A 26102-nucleotide genomic window follows, 5' to 3' on the forward strand; every position below is an offset into this window, starting at 1 on the left:
CAAACTGCACAGATCAGTCTGGATCCTCCTCTTCTCGGGTCCCCTGCAGTCTTTCCTGGCTCCTCCTTTCTGTTGGGTGCCCCCATAGCAAGTAGCTTGCTATGGGGACACCTGCTGCTCCGTGTGTCCATTCATACATGAAACCGCGGCTTGCCCAACCCCCCCTCATTGGCTGACTGGCTGTGATTCACAGCAGCGGGAGCCAATGGCTGCTGCTTGCTGTCTCAGCCAATGAGGAGGCAGAGACCCGGGACAGCCGAGGCTGTCATGCAGGCACATTGATGGATGGATCTCAATGGGGCTCAGGAAAGTATTGAGGGTGCTGGGGGCACTGCTGTACACAGGTTTTTTACCTTCATGCATTAAATGCATGAAGGCTAAAAAACATTGAGCCTTTACAACCACTCTAGTGCAACCAATTTAAAGAGTTACTGAACTCTGGAAGCTGTGCCAAAGAAGGCAGACAGAAGGCAAAGGACTAGTCCCCAGTATTGCCTGTGGTCTTTATGGACTTTACAAGCCTTCTTGTGCACTGTCTGTGTGTGGAAGCGGCCATCTTGGTAGAGGCAGGGCTTTTCTTCGTCCCGTCAAAGGTTCCAGCAAGAACAGTGATGAGCAGCACAGTATAGACATCACCAAACTTCTTGAGGCTAACAGTCAGATGCAGCAGTGCCTTAGATCTCACACTGCAGATATACAGCAATGAGGCTGCCAAACTCGTTGACCATTTATACACAGACACTTATTGCAATTTAAAAAGCCACAGATATGGGAAATTAAGCTTTAATTGGCATTTCAACCCGTGTGTGACACCTTGTGTGTCTGTACCAAGGCCAAACATTCCAGTATGTAAACTTTTGATCAGGGTCTTTTGGGTGATTTGTTATCATTCTGATTTAAAAAAGGAGCCAAACAACTATGATAATAAATGGCTTCATATGATCACTAACCTTAAAGACAATTTTTTGGTATGATCAGTCATATTTTCAATATAAATGCCAAAGTTTCAGGATTTCTGCCAGGGTATGCAAACTTTTGAGCACAAGAGTTCAAAGTGGTAATGTGTTGAGGATAAAACACATTGTAGTGTTTTTAAATCCATGAATTTTAGTTCAAGTTTTTAATGCATGCTCTGATTTGTTGTGATGTGTGTCAAAATGCAGACTTAAGTGTAGCACTCGAGGCTGCGACTCTAAAAGAGCAGGCCAAGACTGATAAAACTGTGTAGCAATGAAAATTCAGTCCGAGAACAAAACCCTGTGTATAGCTGCCCACAGCACGATCTATTAGCTCACTTTGCCCTATTATTTGACAATGCTATCATATCTAAGTTATTTTGCGATCTGAGTGTATGCATATGATTTTAGAGGAAATACATATGAAAAGCCTCAGATGGAATCTGCCATCTTGACTCTTAGGCTGCAAACTGGTTGTAAGTCAATAGCCCCAAAACTAGCATACTGCCCGGAAACTATCATGAACTAGCATGCTGACTGTCAAGAAATAGCTGTATCTATAGGAAGCATTTTCCTTTTGTAACAGATTATGTTTAAACTGCACTATGCCAATGCACTTATAAAGTGACTGCCAGCAATTGGGTAAACCACTCCATAGCAGGAGAATACAATTGTAGCTTAGGCCTTATTTAAACAAAAGGGTTTATATAAAGAGTGTTTTGGTTTTTTTTAAATAATACTTCCTCACTGAATGTTTGTTCAATGTAAGTTTCCTTATCAGTAAAGATATAATGCTGTCCCCGTGGAACATGCTTAGGTGATATTTGTCTGGCAGTCTGATACCATGGCTGGAAAATACCTAAGTGACAAGTCTCGGATACAGGATCTCCCCCCCACTGATTCCAGAGCAGTGGTATATGTATGTGGGGTTTTTTTTTTTCATAATAAACAGGTTATATTCACCCGCTGTGTGCGATGGTATTACACAGAGCGGACCCCGAACCTCTTCTTCTAGGGTCCCCTGCCAGAGATCTTGGCTCCTCCTTCTTCGTGTGCCCCCATAGCAATCCACTTGCTATGGGAACACAGTGCATACTCGCTCCCAAGCTGTGTGTGTCTATGGAGCTGTTCTCCACAGACGCACACAGCAGGGCTTAGCTCTGCCCCACACTTCCTCCTCACTGCCCATGGCTCCTGCTGCTGCTCAAGTCCTGTGTGAAGAGGAAAGGACAGAAAGCCATTAAATGTTTTTTACCTCAATGCAGGGAATGCATTAAGGTAAAAAACGTTTTGGCTTTAGAACCACTTTAACACTCCTTCACATACAGGGGGATGGAAGGCGAGTAATTTGTTTCAAATAACATCGATCACTCTCATGTTTCTGGTACCAAGGCAGAACGATTTGCCATTTACACCTATACTAACCTGTTGTAGATCAACATAGGAACAGAATGTACAAATGGAATTTTTTTACAGTTATAGAGATTTGTTCAGGCAGGCTTGTAAAAGAAGGGAAATATTCATATTTATGTAATTTATAACACTGAACTGGTCTGTTCAAAATGATGAATTCACAGTTATTGTGAAATGGCTCGCTAATAAAAACAAGAAATTGCTGTTGTCTAAACAATTGAATCCGTTCACATTCTTGCACTGGGAAAAGAAGTAGATTCAGGTTGCTATAGGCACCATCTTTTCCATGCTTCAATCTTTTTCAAAAGTTTTTTTTTTTTATATATCAGGAAGGGTTAATCTTGCCCCGGAAGTGCACAGGAGTTATTTTGTCCCAACAGGTTATGTGAAGCTGTCTGCTAATCCTCATCGCTATCTTCCTCCATCAGTAATAATTTGGGAATGTCTTTTGGTATTTCATCTCCCTCATATTTACCTTGAAATGAAATGGACAGGTCCACTATCCCATGGAGGGGAGGGACACTGTCTTGTGCAGAATTTTCTGCTCCAAACGATCCTGGAATAGATTCAGAGTTGCTCCTTGCAGTTGGAATAAATCCTTGAGAAGCAGAGGACTTCTTCAGGATACTTTTGCTAAATGACGGTCCTCTAGGGGTGCATGGCATTGTAATACTGGGGTCTTTCTCTTTGACGTGATTGCTGTGTTTGTTTGTTAGCAGCTGAGGTAATGTAGTCCAGTCTATGCTGTTGTCAGGAGTAAACTCAAATTTAAGTTTAGGGATGAAGATGGCATTTTCATCTGTACTTCTTGTCAGTACCAGTACTCCCTGACTCCTCCTTATGACATCATTCCTCCATGAAGAAATCTGTGACTTGGTGTCCCCTTCGCTGCTAGATGCTCCTGTGTCTGCTATGTTTTCCTCGGCTGGGCTTGAGGTTTGGCTGAAGTCCATGGTGGTTTTTAGTGTTATTGGGTCCTGTTTTGCTGGTAATGACACACACCTCTCATCTGTAGTGTCTGAATCAATAGCTCTAGGACTTACTTTCAGTTGATTGTGACCTAATGTGACATTTTTACTTTTTGTTTTGACCCTGGGACTTTTCTTCAAGTGTTCATGACTTGATGTGGCATCTTCTTGACTCTGTGTTTTGGTGCTTACATCTCCTTGTGGGTTATTTAAAGTATCTGCTTCAGACTGGATAAGGACGTCAGATGCTACTTTAGGCTGAAGTCCTTCAGTTTCATGGTTCTCCTTACTACCAAGGTGTAGCTCTGAATAAGACTCTGTTTCTTCTTCTAACAGCTGTCCTTGGATTACTCCTTTTTTGGTTCCAATATCGAATTCTTCTTTGACATCTTTATTGCCAATATCCAAAATTTGTTCTTCCTTCCTGGTAGATATAGTTTGAAAGGTCAGCAGTTCTATTGGATCTATATTTTGTGTTTCTACTATGGAAAAACCATCAATCCAAGCTGTCTCATCATGTTTGCTTACAAATTTCTGGTTGACAATAAGCTGGGGTGAAGTTTGAGGGTTGTGAGACTCTTGACCGGTGTTACATGAGCTAGATTCTGAACTATCTTTCTCACTAAGGACCAGACCATCTATTTGATGAGTCAGGTGGCTTTCATGATCTTCAGAGGTTTTGTTCGGGTTTGTAGATGGTTTACTGTCCTGCCTGAAGAGAAGTAAAATGAATATTATGCTTCAGTAATTGTTCATGTGTATACATACAGTAAGTAGTAGTGCAAAGATCAGATTGATGGCCCGAGAGCATGCTCTCACAAATACAGGTCAGCCATACATCTATCTGGGCAAATTCAGTTTAAGCGCTCTACTCCCCGTTTTCAATAAATAGGCAGGATCATCTCTCCTGTGATTGGACAATAAAGGAATAGCAGTAAATAACAAACGTCTGCTGGCTCATAATGTTGCTGTGCAGGGGGTCACAGGAGGTTTACAGAGATATTTATGCCCAATGTAAAGATACATGTAACTATTTTTTTTACTATAATTGGATACATAATCCGTACATACATTTGAGATCCAAGTGCCACTTGCCTGATTGCCGAACAAAATGAATTCGAAGGAGAGACACTTTGTTGGGGCAGGGGGCAGAGGGCAGAGTCAAGAAATGTGGTAGAGACACCAAGTGAGTCTCCAAGAGATAAGTCAATCAGACTGAAGTCCCATACACACAATGAGAATATTGGACGAATGATCAAGTGTTTTTTTTTCTATTGCATACCAATCGAAAAGATATATCGAAAGAGAAGAGGTTACTAAAGTTATGAAAATTCTTGTATGACCGAATAAAAATTCAGAAGTGAAATAATGTATTTTCATTGTATTATTGATTTATTAAAAACTACTGATTAAACAAAAATCGCACAACCTGGTATCATATGAGAAACATTTTCATGCTTGTCCCTTCAAATAATTTCAGACGAAAGCTGTGTACTAATGATCAGATTATTGTACGATCATTTTGAAAGCTGTATTTTTTTTGTATGATTTTCTGATCGCGTGTACTAGGCTTGAACCTGCATTTCGTACAAAGAAAGCACAAGCTGAACAATACCTTCTGTTACATAAAAAGTAATCTCTCTCACCGTTTTCTAGGAATTCCAGTGCTCTTCCTTGAGGGAGACATCTGTTTCACTGGAAATCTGAGAACTGTTCCATTCCTGGAGTTCAAAGACTGCTGCCTGCTGGCTTGTGCCTGGTGAAGATACGAGTGCCGCCTCTTCTCTCTTGTTTCTACAAACATACAGAAGTGTTTAGAAACAATTGAGTACTGTCCGTGATACTTTTTTTATTTGCACTGACTTGCGATTTGCAGGACAAACTTTTGGGGTATGTCCCCTTTTTCAAGGTCCAAGCAGAAGTGTTTTGAAAGGCAAAGAGGGGAATACATGAGCTGTAAACAAATTGCACTCAGAGCATGCAAATGCTTCCAATTCACTGATATAATTCAGAAGTAATATTAAAATGACTACACTTACATTTAAACAATAACTGCATTTCACACCAGTAATCAGTTGTTTGTATAGCACAAACCAAATTTACATCAGTATCTACACCAGAGGGCCTTACATTCTAATGTCCCCACCATAGTATATTCCACAGTGTTGTACAGAGAACACCGAACCGTTCACATCAGTTTCTCTCCACTGCCATCATATCTCACAACTGTCATGCTAGTATATATTTATACAGCACGTGACATTTTCTGTAGTGCTGTATAGAGAGTACTGAACCATTCACATAAAACCCCTGCACCAGAGGAGCTTACACTTTGTCATTTTGACAGTCATACTATTTATTTCAGGTACTTATATAGCGCTGTCAATTTACGCTGCGCTTTACACATATATATTGTACATACACATCAGTCCCTAACCCTCAAGAAGGGGCGTACAATCTATGGTCCCCAACTTACATACACATCTTAGGGCCAATTTAGACAGGATCCAAATAACCTACCAGCATGTCTTTGGAGTGTGGAAGGAAACCAGAGTACCCGGAGGAAACCCACGCAGGCACAGGGAGAACATGCAAACTCCAGGCAGGGGGTGTCATGGCTGGGATTCGAACCAACGACCCTAGTACTGCCAGGCGGAAATGCTAAACATTTAGCCAATGTGCTGCCCATACATATATATATATATATATAATATTTTTCTACATTTATTTGACATAATACACAGTGCTTCATGAAGGATTGTGAGCCATTTACATCTGTATCTGCTTTAAATGATTTTACACTCTACTTTTACACACTATATTATTATACAATGATAAAGCTCTGACATGTTCCATAGTGCTGTACAAGAAACACTGAGCCATTTGCATGCAAAACAGGAGCTTACACTCTAATTTCCCACCACAGTCATGCACTATTATCATACAATTGTAAAGCTATGACATATTCCACAGTGCTGTTCAGACAACACTCTACTATCCATGACACTTTGCAGTCTAATGTCCCACTGCACCCACTATTATTATTACTATCTAGCATTGCTGGTCTTTGGGCAGTGGCAGCCCCAGCTCTAGAACAGAATTGAAGCTGATCCATGTGACAGCCAACAATGGGTATTGTACTGAGATCTAATAGTTTAGATTAAAGCAGAAACAGCATAGCCTCTTGTATAAGAAAAGGTTTGATAATCTTCACAAACTACCTGATTCTTATACACGAAAGTCACTTTGCAAAAAAAAAAAAAAAAATATGAAAAGTTATATGAATACAAAGAGAATTTTTCCTCGAAATCTCAGTACCTGGCTCAAATGGCATAGCTGCTCCTAGGGGGGTCAAGTTCTTCACTTTTTCTGGGTCCAAAAGTTTTAACCTGGTAAACACAATCACAGAAAGTATTAAACAGCAAGATAAAAGAAACAGTGGCTTGAGTATAATGCGGGGTTGTGTCTTTCCAGCAGCAGCAAAAGTGCGAACAATAAGCTGCAAAGAGGAACTGCCCTTTTTTTACCTGCAATTATTGAACTATAATGTACTTTGAAAGCATGGCATTAAAATGAACCTGTTAGTCACATTAAATCTTATAAATGTGAATATACACCCCAAGAGTCAACACCATAAGATACCAACTATTATCGACATTAGAAACTTTCCTGTGTGTGTGTCTCTGTAACTAATTTCAGGTTGATATTAGGAGCCTGACTTCAAGGCTAAGTACTGCCACCTATCATTACCCTGTGCAATGAGATGGTCCTAACTGCCAAATGATTGGAAAGGTGATGGTAGTTGATGGTGCCTGTCCCCAGAGGCGTCCCTAGGGTTGGTGTCACCCCTCCAGAGAGGAAGGAGTGGTGCCAATGTAGTGGTAAAATGAGTATCCTGCGAAGATATGTATCCCCTGAAGCAACTGTGCATGTGCCAAACTCTGACTTTAGCACAGAGCTACCACAGTTAACCCCTTACAGGCTACAAGCCACTGAAGCTGATCCCGCGAATCACTATGGGTTGCAAGATCAGTTAACCCCGTATAGGTTCAACCTATACGGGGTTAACTGATCTTGCAACCCATAGTGATCCGCGGGATAAGCTTCAGCGGTTTGCAGCCTGTAAGGGGTTAACTGTGGTAGCTCTGTGCTAAAGCTGGATATCGGCGATCAGCTTCTTCGACCTGAAACCGACACATGCGCAACTGTTTAAGGGGATACATATCTTCGCAGGATACTCATTTTATCGCTACACCGGGGGCAGCTGTCACTGTGCCTGGAATCCGGGATCACGCCAATAACTGGCCAGGACCTTCACAGATCCCAGAAGCTCTGCTGGCATCCTGCACCCCCTGTGATAGTGTCACTCAATGCGGCCTGCACCCCCCTAGGGACGCCACTACCTGTCCCTGGTGTGAAACTACTTATAAAGAAACACACACAGCAGGTAAAAGTAACAGGAAACTTTTTTTGGTATATAAAAGATCAGACAAATATCAGACATGCAACATTGGTTAGACTGGTTTACTTTCTAGTAACCTTTGCTCCTAATGCTAAACTTAGGCCTCCATTTTCAGCCTCCATTTTTCAAAGCCTTCAAAGCCTGTAACACTAAGGGGTCAATTTATGGAACCGTTGTTGCACAAATGTCAGAAACACTCATGAAAGCTAAATGAAGTTCCACCATATGTTTTGGAATAGATTAATTCCTGAATCATCAGTTGCATCTAGTGGCTAAAATGCAGTATAGTTTTCTGAAATATCTCAATGAGGAAATATATCCCATTTTAGCCACTGGGTGGAACTGCTCATAAAGGAGTTCATCTATTTGAAAACAATAAAACAAATTGAGCTTGCATGAATGTTTTTGACATTCATGCAACACAGGTTTTATAAATAGTCCTCTAAATGCTCTAGGTGACTATCACTGTGCAGTCCACTGGACACCAGAGTTACACCCAATGTTCTCAGTAGTCAAGTCTCAGTAGCAGACACCCCCTTCCTTTCTCTGCAATACAAGTCTGTGTAAGCATGTGTTAAAAGGTGTTGCTGTTGCTCTCCTAGGGAAGCCAGTGGAGGGGGTACCCAGATATGTGAAACGCCTGATCGCATTTATATTTATTGCTGCCAGGCTATCCATTGCATGCTCTTGGTGGTCCCCCTTGGTCTCCCTTGATCTCCTGAAGACTAAGCTAACGTGGAAAATGGTCAACAAACGTTTGACCGCTGTTCTTCAGGGCAGGATGGCATATTTTGAAAAAACCTGGGATCCTTGGATGCAATACCTTTCAGCATCATCCGAGGATGGATGATGGTCGACATGGGAGTGTCGATAAACATTAATCGTCTTGCTGCCCGCACCCGACTGCTAGCGGGATCCTTCTCCACCAAACGTCCTTTACATCTTCCTTGTTTCTTTCCTTTACTTCCCCTATCTCTATTCTCACTCCTCTCTCTATTTCATTTCGCCTTCTCTTTTTTTTTTTTTTCTCAAATCCCTTCTCTGGTTTTGAACACTCACTAACCAAGGGCCATGAGGGACATATCCCCTTATTGCCTGTTGAACATTTGAGGGCGATTGCCCACTTTGTCAGGTCTGTTGTCTCAGACCACCATGACCCGTATAAACAGTTTTACATTAGATTTAGTTTTTTCTGTTATCTTGTTGTTGCAGATCTTCCATCTACAGGTCCCTAAGGGACCCCTGTGGTCACCATCAACAGATAAGTATTATGAAACTTATTCTGCACATTGCCCGAAAGGGCAGCAGTTTGTATGAGGGGGGAATGGATGTATATGTATTCTGTACCAGTTTGTAACTTCTTTCTTATGAAAAATCGAATAAACACTATAGAAAAGAAAAGGTGTTGCTGTTACTCAGCTCTGCCAGCAAAGAACACCATTTAAAAGATTTTCCCAGCACAACTCATGTGGGTATAATTGCCTATAAAGAGATAAACAAAGGTGTGAAAATTCAACTGGACTTTAACCACATCCCTGCATATCCAGACTGTCATTGTCTTACGCTGAGATGAACTCTGGAATCTCCATGTTTTGCACTCATAACCTGCCAAAGAATCCTCAGACAAAATAACCCTGTGCTCACTTACTCAGCCTTCTTCATCCTGACTGGTACCATCATGTACGTGGCCTGCCTCTGATGGCGCAGCTGTGTTAAAGGAGCACTCTGCCTCTCTCTAGGCACCCCAAGACTTGTATTGCACACTCCTTGCTATGGACAACAGAGATACATTGAATTTTATTAAATTATACAGAGAGATATGCATGTGAACAAGACAGTGAGGTTTCATTCCAAGTACAGCTATTTAAATATAAAGTAGAGGGCAGTAAGACAAACTGGTAAAAATGCTGCTGCCAGACTCATCCACGTTACTTATTGTTCCATATCTGCCATCCCTCTCTGCCAATTTCTCCACTGGCTTCCCATTGCGCAACAGATTAAAATTCAATACATTACCAAATAACATATAAAGCCTCTGCCCCAAATTACATCACCAATCTTGTCTCCAAATATCACTGTAGGAATGGACTCGCCAATAGTGGTGGGACTCACCTGCCTTGTGGGTTGCAGTACTAGGACTGGCCAGCGGGTGCTCTCAGCAACCAGAGGCTCACTTCGGCAATTAGCCATCACCTGGGGCTGATTGCAGGTGGTGTATTTAAGGGATGGCCAGACCTGCAGTCTGTGCCTTGTTGTACTGTTTGCTTGGCCCTGGTTTCCTGATCCTGTTACTTCTGTCCTGACTCTGCTTGAACTCTGCCTGTACTGACCTCTGCTAGTCCTGACCACTCTCCCGCCTGCTCCTGGTACTCCGTTTGCCCGTTTGCTACCGACCCGGCCTGCCTGACTACTCTTGTATTGTATGTTTGTTATCTGTTGAAGGTTTGGTTAAGTTTGTTTGCACTGTGTTTATGTTTAGTTTTGCACTGCGTTTGTATTGTTAGTCTTAATAAATTATATTATTTACTATATCTGAAGCCTGCGTTTCCCTGTGTCAGTCCACACACTTCTGGTCATACCCGCATCCCTGACAATCACCCAAACCGTCCTCTCCACTCCTCCCACGATCTCCTGCTCTCTAGCTCCCTTGTCTCCTCTCATGCTCATCTCCAGAACTTCTCCAGAGCCTTACCCCATCCTCTGGAACTCTCTACCCCAATCTATCCAACTATCGCCTACTCTGCCCACTTTTAGGCGATCTCTGAAAACCTATCTCTTCAGGGAAGTTTATCCTGCCTTCAGCTAATAACCGAATCTTCTATTTCTCCTATCAGTTCATCCCCCACAATTATTACCTTTTGTACCACCAGCCCCTCCCTCTTAGATTGTAAGCTCCAAGGAGCAGGGACCTCCTAACCCTCTTGTATTGAACTGTATCAGTGCTGTATTGTCTCCCTTTATATTGTAAAGTGCTTAGCAAACTGTTGGCGCCATATAAAGCCTGTATAATAATAATAATAATATTCCAGGTATAATAAATAACAATGCTACACATTCACTTGCACAATAGCAATAGCTAAGGATTTCCAGGAGCCATACATTTACGTTCTTAGCCTTAGATGCTGCGTGGGTCTTAGTGTAGACTTGTATATGTAATCAATCTTTGAGTTTTGGGTGTAGTGTGAATAATCAAGATAGACTGCTCAAAGTTAGAGAATGGAAGAAAGTTTAGGTTAAAGGGAGGAGTAAGGTAGTTAGAAAGGTTTCTGGACAAGAGAGGAGGTGGAGGTGCGGTCCATTAGGCACGTAAATTGCAACAGATATACATTTCAATCCAATGATACGTAGTTTTATGTTAAAGTATATGTAAACCCTCACCTTGTAAAACACCCCATTCAGTTTAAAATTTAAATGAAAGGCAAACATCCGTGTATAGATATTAAAAAAATATATATAAATACCCTTTTTCCCTTTTTTTATAAGTGATCACATACCCTCTGTTTTCAGCTGCATAAGGAGTTCAGGGAGGAGACACAGCAGCACATTGATCTTCCCAGTGAATGGCTGTGCAGGATGGGTGTGTCAGTACAAGCCTAATCATTAGATTAGCACCCAGCACAGCCAGAAAACTGACCACGCTGTGCTCTTCTGTCTAGTGAGGTCAGTTTTCAATAGGGAGGCCAAGGAACTAGCAGGAACACCAGGATTTCACATAAAGGAAGCAATACAAAGAGAACAGGATACTTTTTCATACTAGTACATGGTACAGCAGGCACATATCATGAATTCTAGATTGTAAGCTCTAACAAGCAGGGCCCTCTGTTTCCTCTTGTATCAAATTATATTGTAACTGTTATGTCTACCTTCATTTTGTAAAGCGCTGCGCAAACTGTTGGCGTTATATAAATCCTGTATAATAATAATAATAATAATATGAAAAGTTGGGTTGACATTCTTTAAAGTGCATGTAAACCCTCACATGTACCCAGTGAAGTGATTGGCCTCAGGTGATATACAAAGAAGAAACCAATCCTCCTACATTCATTGTACCTGTTTATCTGCAGCAATATCTTCTCTACATCCAACAAGTGCAGAACTCACTCACAGGATCCCTCAGCAAGGGGTGGGAAGCTGAAGTTACACTGTGCAGAGCTCAGTGAGGAGAGCTCTGAGAGCTTATTAGAGGGAAGAGACACCCCCCTCCTCCACACAGAACATAGGAGCAGAGGTGAAGCTGTCAATCACAGACTGTGTGCTGGAGGTCCCTCTCCTGTCACCTTTTTTCTCTTGGTGTCAGGAAAACCTGTCAGAACTGACTCAAGCAGATAGAAAAGGAACAAGGCAGCGATGAGAAATGACACTCAGTGCTCTGGATCGAGACAAGTAAATATTAAAATGGGATATGCTTTGTTCATAGTTCATGTCTGAGGTTTACAACCACTTTAAGGTGATTTCTCAGACTGAAAACACTTTGCTTTACAGGACTGAAACCTGTCCTCACAGGCAGATCAAATTGCCCTAAATCTATCACGTAAATCTGTCAGCTGTGAGACTCCAGTCAATCTATGCAGAGGATTATCAACAGATAAGGCATATAGGGGCAATTTTGTGTGTGGAAATGAAAATGTTTTACCTGTCTTAGAAAAGTACATGCAGTATCTGACTGGCTGTAATCAGAAATACAAGGTCTCTGAAATGACATCACCAGGTCAAATTGGAGTTTTGCCTATAAACACAAAACTGGACCTGAGACCCTCTGACTGATAATTACCTCTGACTTATGCAGGCCATAGATGGGGAGAAAAACGGCAGATTTTTCTTTTAAAAAACGAAAATTCGGTCGTTCAAGCGGCCGACGTTGCCATCAATGGTAAAAAAAATCGGCCGATTTTCATCCCTTCTACAGCCAGCAAAAAGTGTCCCTGAAGAGAGCTCCGCTATTTCTGACAGTTCTCTGACAGTACCTTGACATTTACAGCGGTTGAAACATTGTATCTATTTATTTCCATTTAGGATACAGATGTTTTTATTCGGAAACAAATAGATACAATGTTTCAACCGCTGTAAATGTCAAGGAACTGTCAGAGAACTGTCAGAAATAGCGGAGCTCTCTGCAGATACACTTTTTGCTGGACTGGAATTATTCTTATTTTCATCCTACTTCTTCTTCTTCTTCTTCTTCTTCTTCTTCTTCTTCATCCTCATCCTCATCCTCTTCTTCATCCTCATCCTCTTCTTCATCCTCTTCATCCTCATCCTCATCTTCTTCTTCATCCTCATCCTCTTCTTCTTCATCCTCATCCTCTTCTTCTTCTTCTTCTTTTTCATCCTCATCCTCTTCTTCATCCTCATCCTCTTCTTCTTCATCATCATTATCCTCTTCTTCTTCATCATCCTCTTCTTCTTCTTCATCCTCATCCTCTTCTTCATCCTCATCCTCTTCTTCTTCATCCTCTTCTTCTTCATCCTCATCCTCTTCTTCTTCTTCTTCTTCTTCTTCTTCTTCATCCTCATCTTCTTCTTCCTCATCCTCATCCTCTTCTTCTTCTTCTTCTTCTTCTTCTTCTTCGTCATCATCCTCATCCTCTTCTTCTTCTTCATCATCCTCATCCTCCTCCTCTTCTTCTTCATCCTCATCCTCTTCTTCATCCTCATCCTCTTCTTCATCATCATCCTCATCCTCTTCTTCTTCTTCATCCTCTTCTTCTTCTTCTTCTTCATCCTCATCCTCTTCTTCTTTTTCTTCATCCTCATCCTCTTCATCCTCTTCTTCTTCATCCTCTTCTTCTTCCTCTTCTTCTTCTTCATCCTCTTCTTCATCCTCTTCTTCTTTTTCTTCTTTTTGTCTTCCTCTTGCAGGTCACTGCTCATGCGCAGGTTTTTTATCGGTAAAAAATCGGCCGATTCGCCCACTAATTGCCGCGAAAATCGGCCGATCGGTAAAATCGGCCGATTTTTTTCCAACTTTACCGAAAAAAAAAAACGGCCAAAATACCAAAAATCGGCCGACCAAATCGCCCACTAACGATCCGAAAATCGGCCGATTTTATTTTCGGCCGAAAAATCGGCCGATTTTCGACCCATCTATGGCCTGCATTAGGGCATCTAGTCTGTAACACTGAGCGGGCAACAATAAAACATTGTAATCTTGTATTATTTTTCCTCATTAAGTCATTAGAGTTGATTATCTATTGCTATGTAAGTATCTGAATCTGAAGAGCCAAACAGATATTAATCAGTGTCTTGCTTGCATACTAACCTTGGCGTTAAGTGGTGGATTTGGAGCTGTTTTTCTCTCCGCTGGCAGTCGAACTGTGGTGGCTGGTGCACTTGAGCATGTGGGTTTATGAGATGGCAATCTGGAAGTCTGCTTTGATTTGCTGAGAAAATACTTATAAATGTCAAACAGGATGTTTGTCAAAGTTTTTCATGAAACGTCAGTGACAGCAAAGTAATATATGAACCTGTCAACTATTTATTTTTAATGCAAAAACTTTGCTTATGAACAATCTTTAAACCAAGAAGTCATGGCTGTGGAACTCCAACTTCAAGTCTGCTGGGTCAGTTGAGCTAGGTTCTGTAGTTACATAAGTGTTGGACATTTACTGCCATACTGAGAACTTCATTAATCCTTACAATATAATTTGGCTGAAAAAAAGGGGAAAAAACCTACGCTACACCCCAGACAATACAATATGTGAATAAATGTGTGACAAACAGGGGCGGACTGACCATTTGGAAACTCGGACACTGCCCGAGGGCCCAGGGTCAGTAGGGGGCCCATGAGATGCCCCTGGTACCTTTTTCATAGGCTTTTTTGAGTTTGGGCAAGGACACAGGGGCCCCATGATCCCCTATTGCCCAGGGGCCACATGAGTTGTCAGTCCGCCCCTGTACTAGACCACAACACTCATGTGCAGGATGTGTTGTATTCTGCATGATACATGAGAGCTTGAGTGACCCACCATCATGTGTTGTCATATTGAAGGAAACAGACTAAGCCATATGCTCCTCCATACCTGGAAGTACCTATCAGCAAAATGATTTACCTTGCCCTGGATATGACTCCTGGATTTGCGTTAGATGTATTTTTACGCTGGTGTCTCTGTGTAATACTTCTCTTCGCATATGGAGATACTCTTGGTGCTGAAGAATTTTTTGTGCTGTCTGGACGATTTACACCCTGCAAAATACAAATTAAAGTTGAAGTCTGGACAGAAAAGCCCCTCACGCCCTATAACTAATTAATTGTAAAAAAATCGAAGCTAAACACTCCTATAAGTAAATACAATTGCTAGAGATTAAATAAGATCCTGACTAGAGATAAGCAAGTCTTGAAAACTGCACTGAGATATGCCAGTCCGTTAAAAACTATTCCCTACTGCAGAGTTTCTCAGCTAGGGTTCCTCCAGAGGTTACCACACTCTTAGGGTTCATGTACACTTCAGCTCATAAACTGTTCAGCGTTTTTTTCAGCAGCCCCTGAACTCACCCTGTTTACCTATGTGTCCATGTACACATCTTCGTTTACAGTCATTTACAGGCGTTTACAGTTGTTTTTTCAACGCAGAAAACTTGCATTCGGCAGCTGATTTTATCAGCGTTTCAAAATCAAAACGCTTGTAAACGCGTCTAAACGCGGCAAATCATGTTTATAAGCGTTTGCGTCTGAAAATTGTTTTTAACTCTTTTAGTTCCTAATGCTGTCCAGAGACTTTTTTTCATCATGAAAAATGCATGCAAAGCATTTTCAAGGTACTCAGATGGACAAAACACTGAACACAGGATGTTCCTACCAAGCTTGTCACACATTGTAATGACCAATTCACACCTCAGACCTCTCCCACCCTTGGAAACAAAAGATATGTTAATGCACATTCACACCTAAAATTCCTCATGAAGACCCCCTGCCAGGTGACCTTAATGACTCACTCCACCAGACACCTTTCCCACCCTTGGAAACAAAAGAAATGTTATTGAGCAACTCACACCTAGCTAATGTCAACATATTCTACTGTCTCTGCTTCTACTCTATGTATTTCTCTGACACAGTCTGAAATAGTTAACAATTTACCACTTTTCAGACCTCTTCCACCCTTGGAAACAAAAGATATGTTAATGCCCATTCACAGCTAAAATTCCTCATGAAGACCCTCTGCCAGGTGACCTTAATGACACTCTACCAGACACCTTTCCCACCCTTGGAAACAAAAGAAATGTTATTGAGCAACTCACACCTAGCTAATGTCAACATATTCTACTGTCTCTGCTTCTACTCTATGTATTTCTCTGACACAGTCTGAAATAGTTAACAATTTACCACTTTTCAGACCTCTTCCACCCTTGGAAACAAAAGATATGTTAATGCCCATTCACACCTAAAATTCCTCATGAAGACCCTCTGCCAGGTGACCTTAATGACACTCTACCAGACACCTTTCCCACCCTTGGAAACAAAAGAAATGTTAATGAGCAACTCACACCTAGCTAATGTCAACACATTCTGCTGTCTCTGCTTCTACTCTCTGTATTTCTCTGACACAGTCTGAAATAGTTAACAATTTACCAGTTTTCAGTGCATTCTGGGCATTTGGGAGGTTCTTCTGTGCTTATCTTTAAAAAATGCTTCTAAACGCAAACGCACATAAACGCGTTATGCAAACGCGGCTAAACAGACGTTTGTTAACCTACGTTTTCCAGCAGTCAGTTTCCATCATTCAGAAGTGCCCCGTGTACATGGAGCCTTATTGTTTGGTCTGGCGCTCCTTCCATATGTGCACACTTTTTCCTGGTGACCTGCTGGAGTACCCATGGTAGGCTGGCCCTGCCTATTGTCGATATAGCCTGAGCCACTGAGCTCTTCAAATATTTTTTCCCCTTCTACTACCTTGTTTAAATGCATATCAAACTCCCAGTGCCCCATGGATGCCCTTTTTTTCAATGGAGATATTTCTCCAGTAAACCAGCGTCTGCATAGATCTTCCCCCAAATTCCTCCTTTCTAGTCCTGGCACGGATGCTATGGAGAACACTTATTTTTTTTCTTTCACAAACTCTTCACCAACCTGAAAGAAATAATTGTTTTGCCTGATTGTGATTTCAAATTCTGACTTCAGTTCCTTCTCCATTTTATGTACCTATAACTATATGGCATTTTCAGTGACCACTTAGAGTTATTATTATATTACCTGAAAATCATTTATGTATCTGTAACATTTTATGTACAAACATAAGTGGAGTCTGTAGGTGGAGTAGAACACCTAGAGACTTTATTCCAGAAAGCACATATGGAACATAAGTTCCTTAGGCAAGGCCTTTATCTTTTGTATAGTATGTTCTTTATAGAATAAAGACTCCCAGTACTCTACTTCATCTACAGACTCCATTTGTGCTTGTATATGAAACTTTCAGTCTGGCAAGGCTGATGACCTCTAGGAGGTGGTAGAATTGTATGCCAGTCCCTAGGCAGCAGCATTCTTCGATTTGTTTGTGATTGTAATATTTTTACCCTGCTTGCTCTGTGATATTTTCATTATTTTTCTAGGTGGCTAACTCCATATCAAAGACTGTGCTTAGCATCTTTCCAGAACAACTGCTGCAATTACAGGACAAGCCACGTTTAGTTTGAGCTTACACTGCTGATCATATACTTGATGATTTCCAGATTCAGGCCAGCTACCCATTGCAATGAGGATCTGCCAATCAGCTCACCCTAACCTCTGTCCTGATAAATATACACTATATTGCCAAAAGTATTGGGACACCCCTCCAAATCATTAGATTCAGGTGTATAAAATCAAGCACCTAGGCATGCAGACTGCTTCTACAAACATTTGTGAAAGAATGGGTCACACTCAGGAGCTCAGTGAATTCAAGCGTGGTACCGTGATAGGTTGCCACCTGTGCAATAAGTCCATCTGTGACATTTCCTTGCTACTAAATATTCAGCTGTTAGTGGTATTGAAAGAAAGTGGAAGCAACTGGGAACAACAGCAACTCAACCACGAAGTGATAGGCCACGAAAAAAGACAGAGCAGGGTCAGCATGCTGAAGCGCACAGTGCGCAGAAGTCACCAACTGTCTGCAGAGTTAATAGCTAAAGACCTCCAAACTTCATGTGGTCTTCAGATTAGCACAACAACAGTGCGTAGAGAGCTTTATGGAATGGGTTTCCATGGCCGAGCAGCTGTATCCAAGCCTTACATCACCAAGTGCAATGCAAAGCGCTGGATGCAGTGGTGTACAGCATGCCACCACTGGACTCTGGAACAGTGGAGACATTTTCTATGGAATGATGAATCACGCTTCTCTGTCTGGCAATCTGATGGACGTGTCTGGGTTTGGCAGTTGCCAGGAGAACGTTACTTGCCTGACTGCATTGTGCCAAGCGTAAAGTTTGGTGGAGGGGGGATTATGGTGTGGGGTTGTTTTTCAGGGATTGGGCTTGGCCCCTTAGTTCCAATGAAGGGAACTCTTAATGCATCAGCATACCAAGACATTTTGGACAATTTCATGCTGCCAACTTTGTGGGAACAGTTTGGGTTTGGCCCCTTCCTGTTCCAACATGACTGCACAAAAGCTAGGCCCATAAAGACATGGATGAGCGAGTTTGGGGTAGAGGAACTTGACTGGCCTGCACAGAGTCCTGACCTCAACCCAATAGAACACCTTTGGGATGAATTAGAGTGGAGACTGCGAGCCAGGCCTTCTCGTCCGACATCAGTGCCTGACCCCACAAATGTGCTTCTGGAAGAATGGTCAAACATTCCCATAGACACACTCCTAAACCTTGTGGACAGCCTTCCCAGAAGAGTTGAAGCTGTTATAGCTGCAAAGGGTGGGCCAACCCAATATTGAACCCTATAGACTAAGACTGGGATGCCATTAAAGTTCGTGTGCGTGTAAAGGCAGGAGCCCCAATACTTTTGGCAATATAGTGTAGATACTTAAAGTGACCATGCCCTTTGCCTATGCAAGACAAAGCAACATTTTATTTTTAATATTAGCTCTGCCAGCTGCACATACTCATCCCTTCATTTCCCTGCTGATCTTTTTTGAATCAGGAGCAAATGCCTGGTACCTTTGGGTATGGTAGACCATGGGGCTCACTCTCCTTTCCAACATGTAACCGTGCTGGTAACATGCCACTTAGAGCCCAGCACTATCACATAGGTAGGGGCTGGAAGAAAGTTGTCAGCCCTGAGTAAACTCCAACTGGGATCCACATGGAGCTTACAAGGGGATTTGTTTTTGTTTTGATTTTATTCCCAGCAGTGAACAGAGCACTGGGGGTGCAAAGGGAATCTGAATATATGCAGCTGCAGGATCTAGCACTAAAGTGAACTTAATGGGCAAAGTACCAGTTCATTATAAATATATAAACTATTGTGGGCAGGGTTGGATTTAGACCTTGGGGGTTCCAGGGCACTTCAGGAACAGTAAACCCCTTATACACAGGAATTATTATACATGGCAAATCACAGTATTGTAATTGATAATATATACAGTACATACTTAAAAGGTTAAATGTGTTATATGTGAAGTAAATACTGTACATGTGCAGTTAGGTCCATACATATTTGGACACAGGTACAATTTTCATACTTTTGGCTCTGTATGCCACCAGAATAAATTAAAACGAAACAATCCAAATTAATTTGAAGTGCAGATTTTCAGCTTTAATTCAAGGGGTTGAACAGAAATATGAAGTACAAATTTTAGGAACTGCAATCATTTTTATACACAGTCCCTCCATTTTCAGGGGCTCAAATGTAATTGGACAAATGAATATAATCCTAAATAAAATGTTAATTTTTAATATTTTGTTGAAATTCCTTTACTGGCAATGACTGCCTGAAGTCTGGAACCCATGGACATTGCCAAAGTCTGGGTTTCCTCCTTTCTGATGCTTTGCCAGGCTCTAACTGCAGCTGTCTTCAGTTGTTCTTTGTTTGTGGGTCTTTCTGCCTTTAGTTTTGCCTTCAGCAAGTGAAATGCATGCTCAGTTGGGTTGAGATCAGGTGATTGACTCGGCCATTGCAGAATATTCCACTTCTTTTCTTTCAAAAGCTCCTGGGTTGCTTTTGCAGTGTGTTTTGGATCATTGTCCATCTGTACTGTGAAGCGCTATCCAATCAACTTTGCTGCATTTGGCTGAATCTGGGCTGACAGTATATCTCTAAACACTGCAGAATTCATCCGGCTGCTTCTGTCTTTTGTCACAACATCAATAAACACCAATGACCCAGTGCCACTGGAAGCCATGCACGCCCATGCCATCACACTGCCTCCGCCATGTTTTCCAGATGACGTTGTGTGCTTTGGATCATGAGCTGTTCCAAGACTTCTCCATACTTTTTTCTTCCTGTCGTTCTGGTACAGATTAATCTTAGTTTCATCCGTCCAAAGAATGCTTTTCCAGAACTGGTCTGGCTTTTTTATATGTTTTTTGGCAGAGTCTAATCTGGCTTTTCTACTCTTCAGGCTTATGAATGGTTTGCACCTTGTGGTGAACCCTCTGTATTTGCTCTCGTGAAGTCTTCTCTTGATTGTAGACTTTGACAATCATACGCCCACCTCCTGGAGTGTGTCCTTCACTTGTCTGGATGTTGTGAATGGGTTTTTCTTTACTATAGAGAGGATCCTGCGATCATCTACCACTGTTGTCTTCCATGGACGTCCATGCTTTTTTATGTTGCTGAGTTCACCAGTGCTTTTTTCTTTCCTCATAATGCACCAAACTGTTGATTTGGCCACTCCTAATGTTGCTGCTATCTCTCTGATGGATTTGTTTCGTTTTTGAAGCCTTACAATGGGCTGTTTCGCTTGCATGGACAGCTCCTTTGAAAGCATGATGTAGGTTCACAGCAATAAATTCCAAATGCAAATACCACCCTTAAAATCAACTCCAGACCTTTTACCTGCTTAAATGATGAAGAAATAACAAAGGAGTAGCACACACCTGGCCATGAAACAGCTGTTGATTCAACTGTCCATTACTTTTGGTCCCTTGAAAAAGGGGGGTTGGCTATTCTTAAGAGCTGTACTTCCTAAACCCTTCCTCCAATTTGGATGTACATACCCTCAAATTAAACCTGAGTGTGCACTTTCAACCCATATCCATTATATAACTATAGCTTGAATATATTTTGGTAAATACCTGAAAAAATCTAAAATTATGCCTGTGTCCAAATATATATGGATCTAACTGTAAATGCATACTGTTATACATACTATTGTACACATAACTATATAAATCAGAATAAAGAGGTTGTCCTTAAAATCACAAAAAGAGAAAGCGCACCCACCTTATGCAACACCTTTGGCACAACATTATTTACAAAACCAAGTAAAATACGAACACAAATATTACAATTACAGGTATATAACCATCCATCACATCCCATGAACAGGACCTCCTAATATCCCCATCTTCTAGATCAGGGGTGTCAAACTGGCAGCCCTCCAGCTGTTGCAAAACTACAAGTCCTATCATACCTCTACCTTTGAGAGTCATGCTTGTAAATGTCAATCTTGCAACGCCTCATGGGACTTGTAGTTTGGCAGCAGCTGGAGGGCCGCCAGTTTGACATCTGTGTTCTAGATGATCAAGTTGAAGGACCTCGTCAGAAACATTCAGTTTAGACAAGTCACCTGACATGTTTTGAGGGACAAGCCTCTTTCTCTGGAGCTGAAAGGTTGCTGTAGGCTGACAATGCTGGCCAGACCTACCTCTACACTAAATGTCCTTTTAATCAACTTTCCTCACTAACTAACTGATAACTAAAGAGCTGGTTTATTTTCTCAATGACAGTCACACCTTTTACAAATGCATGACATACACACACACAGTTGTAGGCTAACTTCCTTAAAGGGGTATGCATGGTTTTCTTGAGATGCCAAAATTAATTTAAAGTCCAACTCTGAGCAGAACAAATAAATACCCTTGATAAGCTGGCTGTCAGCTTATCTGCCAGGACAGATGCCCTTAGAGATGTAGCAAGACCAAGGCAGCAACCACAAATGAGGTGGCACTTGAGGAATAAGCGAAATCAGCCTGGCAGAACTGGACTGAGGAAGCGTAGTCAGGATGGTTGCCGAAATCATACATGGGAAGGTAAGCCAGGGAGTAGGCAGGAACATGGTCAAGAACAGAGCAGAGGTCATTCACAGGGGTCCAGTGCAGTAGGAAGGAGAGTAGTCAAAGAAGCAAGCCAGAGTCATACATGGTTAAACAAGAGAAGCAGAGGTTTTAGAACAAGCCGGTGTCAAACCAGGAGTCAGGCAGCAAGAAGGTCCAGAGGCAGGCAAAACAGGTAGTCCAAAGATCACAGTAATGAGGAGCACTGGTAGCTGAAGATCATCCAGCAAACTCTGAGCACATCAACTGTCCCTATATAAGGCATTTGGCACCAGTTCTGGCAGCAGATGTGAGCTAACATGTGCCAGCATGCACGCTCTTGCTAACGTGTACAGCTGCATGCTTTGGTGCAATGTGAATGAGCCTGCATGCATTCCTGAGCAAACAAACACAGCACACAATGTACAGTATTGGCAACTATGCCAGATCCTCTCCTCAGACCATTCACATCTTCTGCCACCTCCTTCTCAGCACGTGCTCACATTTGTTCTGAATAGCTTCCTAAGACCTGCATTGTAAACAGGGGCGGACTGACAACTCATGGGGCCCCCGGGCAATAGGGGAACATGGGGCCCCTGTTTCCTTGCCCAAACTCAAAAAAGCCTATGAAAAAGGTACCAGGGGCATCTCATGGGGCCCCCTATTAACCCCCGGGCCCTCAGGCAGTGCCCGAGTTTCCAAATGGTCAGTCCGCCCCTGATTGTAAATGATGATGCTGAGGAACCGCCTCAGCAGAAAAAAGGCGGCCAGAGCAGGGGATGGAGTAAGTAATAATACCTCTTCCTCTACCCCTTAGAAATAGCAGGCATTTAACCTGTGCAGTGTGGGGTGGGCATGGAGGGCACTACTAGGATCAATTTTTTCTAATTCCTAGAGTTGGTCTTTAAACTGATACAATAAACCAGAGTATAAACTTTTATAGATTTTGCAGGAAAAAATCCACTTTCTCAAATACATGTTAAAAAAACAAAATCATTTTGTAGTTATCATATTTTTGTATGGAGGGGGCCCTTCAGATCAATCCATGACAGGTGCAGACTCTGGCTCGCCACCACACACCATGCAATAGGAAGAAGGGTTAGCCGCACAGCAGAGGATTGATGGGTATAGTCTATATTTATTAATCCATCATAATTAAGCAGGAGATCATGTGAAACGCGTTAACAAGTCCTGTATTCATGTCCTGGTATTTTGTGTGGTCTATGGATTAATAAATATACACTATACTCATCAATCCTCTGGTGTGCGGCTGACCCTTCTTCCTATTCTATAACACATGAGCTGTGGTGCTGCGTTTCCCAGCAGTTCTCGCAATCGCGCTGCAGGCTGAGGTGTATGGGGGTGCCATTCAGATTGAATTACATCCCAGCGTGTCTCGCAAAATGCGGGATTTGGCTGCAGTTGGTTGTGGGTCTGGGAACAGGTGTGATTCCTGCACCCGCAACCAGTCTGCAGCCTACGGACTAGCGTGAACTGAGGTCAATGGAAACGCGCTAAAAATGCACTGTGCATTTTTTACCATTTGCCACCCGCCCTATGGCTGAATGGCGGCCGGCAAATGTCATCAGCGTTCCGGGTGGACGCCATATGGTGTCCTCCCACACATGCGCAGATTGCGCTCCTGCATAGCCGCGCATCGGCGTGATCTGTCACCGGCCGTGTACCTCGGACACGGCCGATGACAGATCTGAGTATTGGCCCCTGTTGCCGGTACCATGTGACCTGCTGTGACCAATCACAGCAGGTCACATGACAGTTGTATACAATGGATGGCTTCATTCATGCCATCCATTGTATACTAGTGTCTAGCTGTGAATGGTCACAGCTAATCACATGCACATGTCATGTGATTAGCTGTGGCCAAATCACAGCTAAGCACAAAAAAAAAAAACCCTGAATGAATCGTTGTCATTCAGGTAAATGCTTGCTTATAGCAAAGTAATACTTTGCTATAAGCAAATTGTGTAAAAAAAAAAAAAATACTGATCACTTCCCCAAAGTAGTACAATGTTACTATGGTAACATTGTACTACTTTGGTCATAGTAAAATATGAAAAAGAAATCTTTAAAAAAAGAAAAATGTAATAAAAAATAAAAAATAATAAAAAAAATTTAAATATATATATATATATTTTTTTTATACTTTTACCAGTCAGTGTCCCTGATCACCGCCATGCCAGTTATATGATGACGCTGTACTGCACTGGTGACAGTATGTAAAAAAAAAATAGTGAAACTAATTTTTTTAATTTTTTAATTTTCCAAAAAATTATGCCAGAAAAAATACAACTTCAAAAAACTCGCCATGTCTCTTATGAAGTACGTCGGACTGTCTACTTTGCAAAAAGGGGTCATTTGGGGGATATCTGTACTGTTCTGACATTTTTGGACCTCAAGAAATTAGATTGGCTGTCAGTACTTCAGGATTGATCAATATTCAGATCTATACCATAGATTGTGAACTCTATAACTTTCCTACAGACTAAAAAATACATCCTAATTTGGGTTATTTTCACCAAAGACATGTAGCAGAATACATCTTGGCCTAAATTTATGAAGAACAATTATTTATTTGCAAACTTTTATAACAGAAACAAAGAAACACATGTTTTTTCAAAATTTTTGGTCTTTTTTTGTTAATTTAGCAAAAAATAAAAACCCCGGCGGTGATTAAATACCACCAAAAGAAAGCTCTAGTTGTGTGAAGAAAATGATAAAATTTTAGTTTGGGTACAATGTTGTATGACCGCGCAATTGTCATTCAAAGTGTGAGAGCGCTGAAAACTGGCCTGGGCAGGAAGGTGTAAGATTGCCCGGTATTGAATGGGTTAAGGTGTATTTTTTTGAGTGACAAGTCAATGATTTACCAGGTGATCAGATAAAACCATAAAATGTGACAGTGTACCAGTGTGATCGGGCATGATTGTAGGATGCATTGCATGCGGTTGGTTGGATTTGTTAGAATATTGCCCCCATGATCAGCCAGTACAGACGTCCTGAACCCCCTCCTCCCTCCGAGAGTATTATGCTCCCCCCCTCCCCCAAGCTGGCAGTATGAGGAAACACATGGCCACATGGCTCAGCCCCCCTCCCCCCTCCGTATTTCCCCGCAGTTACCTGCTCAGCCCGCTCCCCGTGTTCTCCCCGGGCCCCCATACTATCCCGGGCACGCTTCTCCTCGCAGGCTGCCATTCAGCGTCTTGCGTCTCTTAGGCAACCAACCAGGCACAGCGAGGATCGCCGCTCACAAGCTGTAGAGTGCCGAGCGCATCGCTACAGGATCAGCACCCTGGACAGCGGAATAGCGTGCTGCTGCAGTCATGTGTGAGGGGGCGTGGTCTTCCAGGCCGTTGCTGATATCTGCACGTGGCTGAGAGCTGTGTGCGGCAGAACGGCAGCAGAGATCTTCTACCCCGGAATCTGAATGTTCAGACAAATGGTCATAACGGAGGATTGTCTTCGATTCCTCATACAGCTTCCCGTCCTGACACTTCAGCTGGAGGGTGAAAAGAGATATCTGGCACCAGGGGCGGACTGACAACTCATGGGGCCCCCGGGCAATAGGGGATCATGGGGCCCCTGTGTCCTTGCCCAAACTCAAAAAAGCCTATGAAAATGGTACCAAGGGCATTTCATGGGGCCCCCTACTGACCCCGGGCAGTGCCCGAGTTTCCAAATGGTCAGTCTGCCCCTGTCTGGCAGTTCCCTTCCAGCTCCTGAAGTGTGCATAACAGCCCCAAATAACAGGCTCCTGCAGCTGTCTGTGTGCCTTACATACATTGCTGTTATCAGAGGGTTTAAACAGTAGATGTGATTAAAGATTAATGATTAATCAGGTCAGGATCAGCCATAACTTGATGATTATGGACAGGCAAAGTGAATAACATCGATTAACTTGTTACAATGGCATCTGAAAGTCAGTGAGATATATAAAGCTGGCCATACATTATACAATTTTCTTGAGCTTTTTGGTTTAGATTTACCAAAAAACATACAATAGGAGGTCAAAACTAACAACACTTTCAATTGTATCCAATTAGGCAGGCTCTTGTACTACATAGTTGAAAGTAAATCTAAAAGGAATTGGACATAAAATTGTATAGTGTATGGCCAGCCTTAGGCAGCAAGTGAACATATTGTCCCTGAAGTTGATGTGTTGAATGC

The 26102-nt window shown here is 42.2% G+C and overlaps 1 protein-coding gene across 1 annotated transcript; it reads right to left on the bottom strand.

Annotated features, from left to right (window-relative positions):
- Positions 1–767: 767 nt before the first annotated feature.
- On the bottom strand, positions 768–25257 carry LOC149462358 (uncharacterized). The gene is made up of 7 exons (XM_089677066.1): positions 25056–25257; positions 14849–14982; positions 14059–14179; positions 9448–9569; positions 6656–6726; positions 4984–5131; positions 768–4049 (listed from the first exon to the last, which is right to left on the bottom strand). Exons 1-7 carry the CDS (start codon positions 25128–25130, stop codon positions 2768–2770), a joined length of 1953 nt encoding a protein of 650 aa, XP_089533192.1. The 5' UTR covers positions 25131–25257; the 3' UTR covers positions 768–2767.
- Positions 25258–26102: the final 845 nt, after the last annotated feature.

This window comes from Staurois parvus, unplaced genomic scaffold, assembly GCF_062004578.1.
Source record: "Staurois parvus isolate SC_StPar_1 unplaced genomic scaffold, SC_StPar_1.0 ptg000176l, whole genome shotgun sequence".
NCBI lineage: Eukaryota > Metazoa > Chordata > Amphibia > Anura > Ranidae > Staurois > Staurois parvus.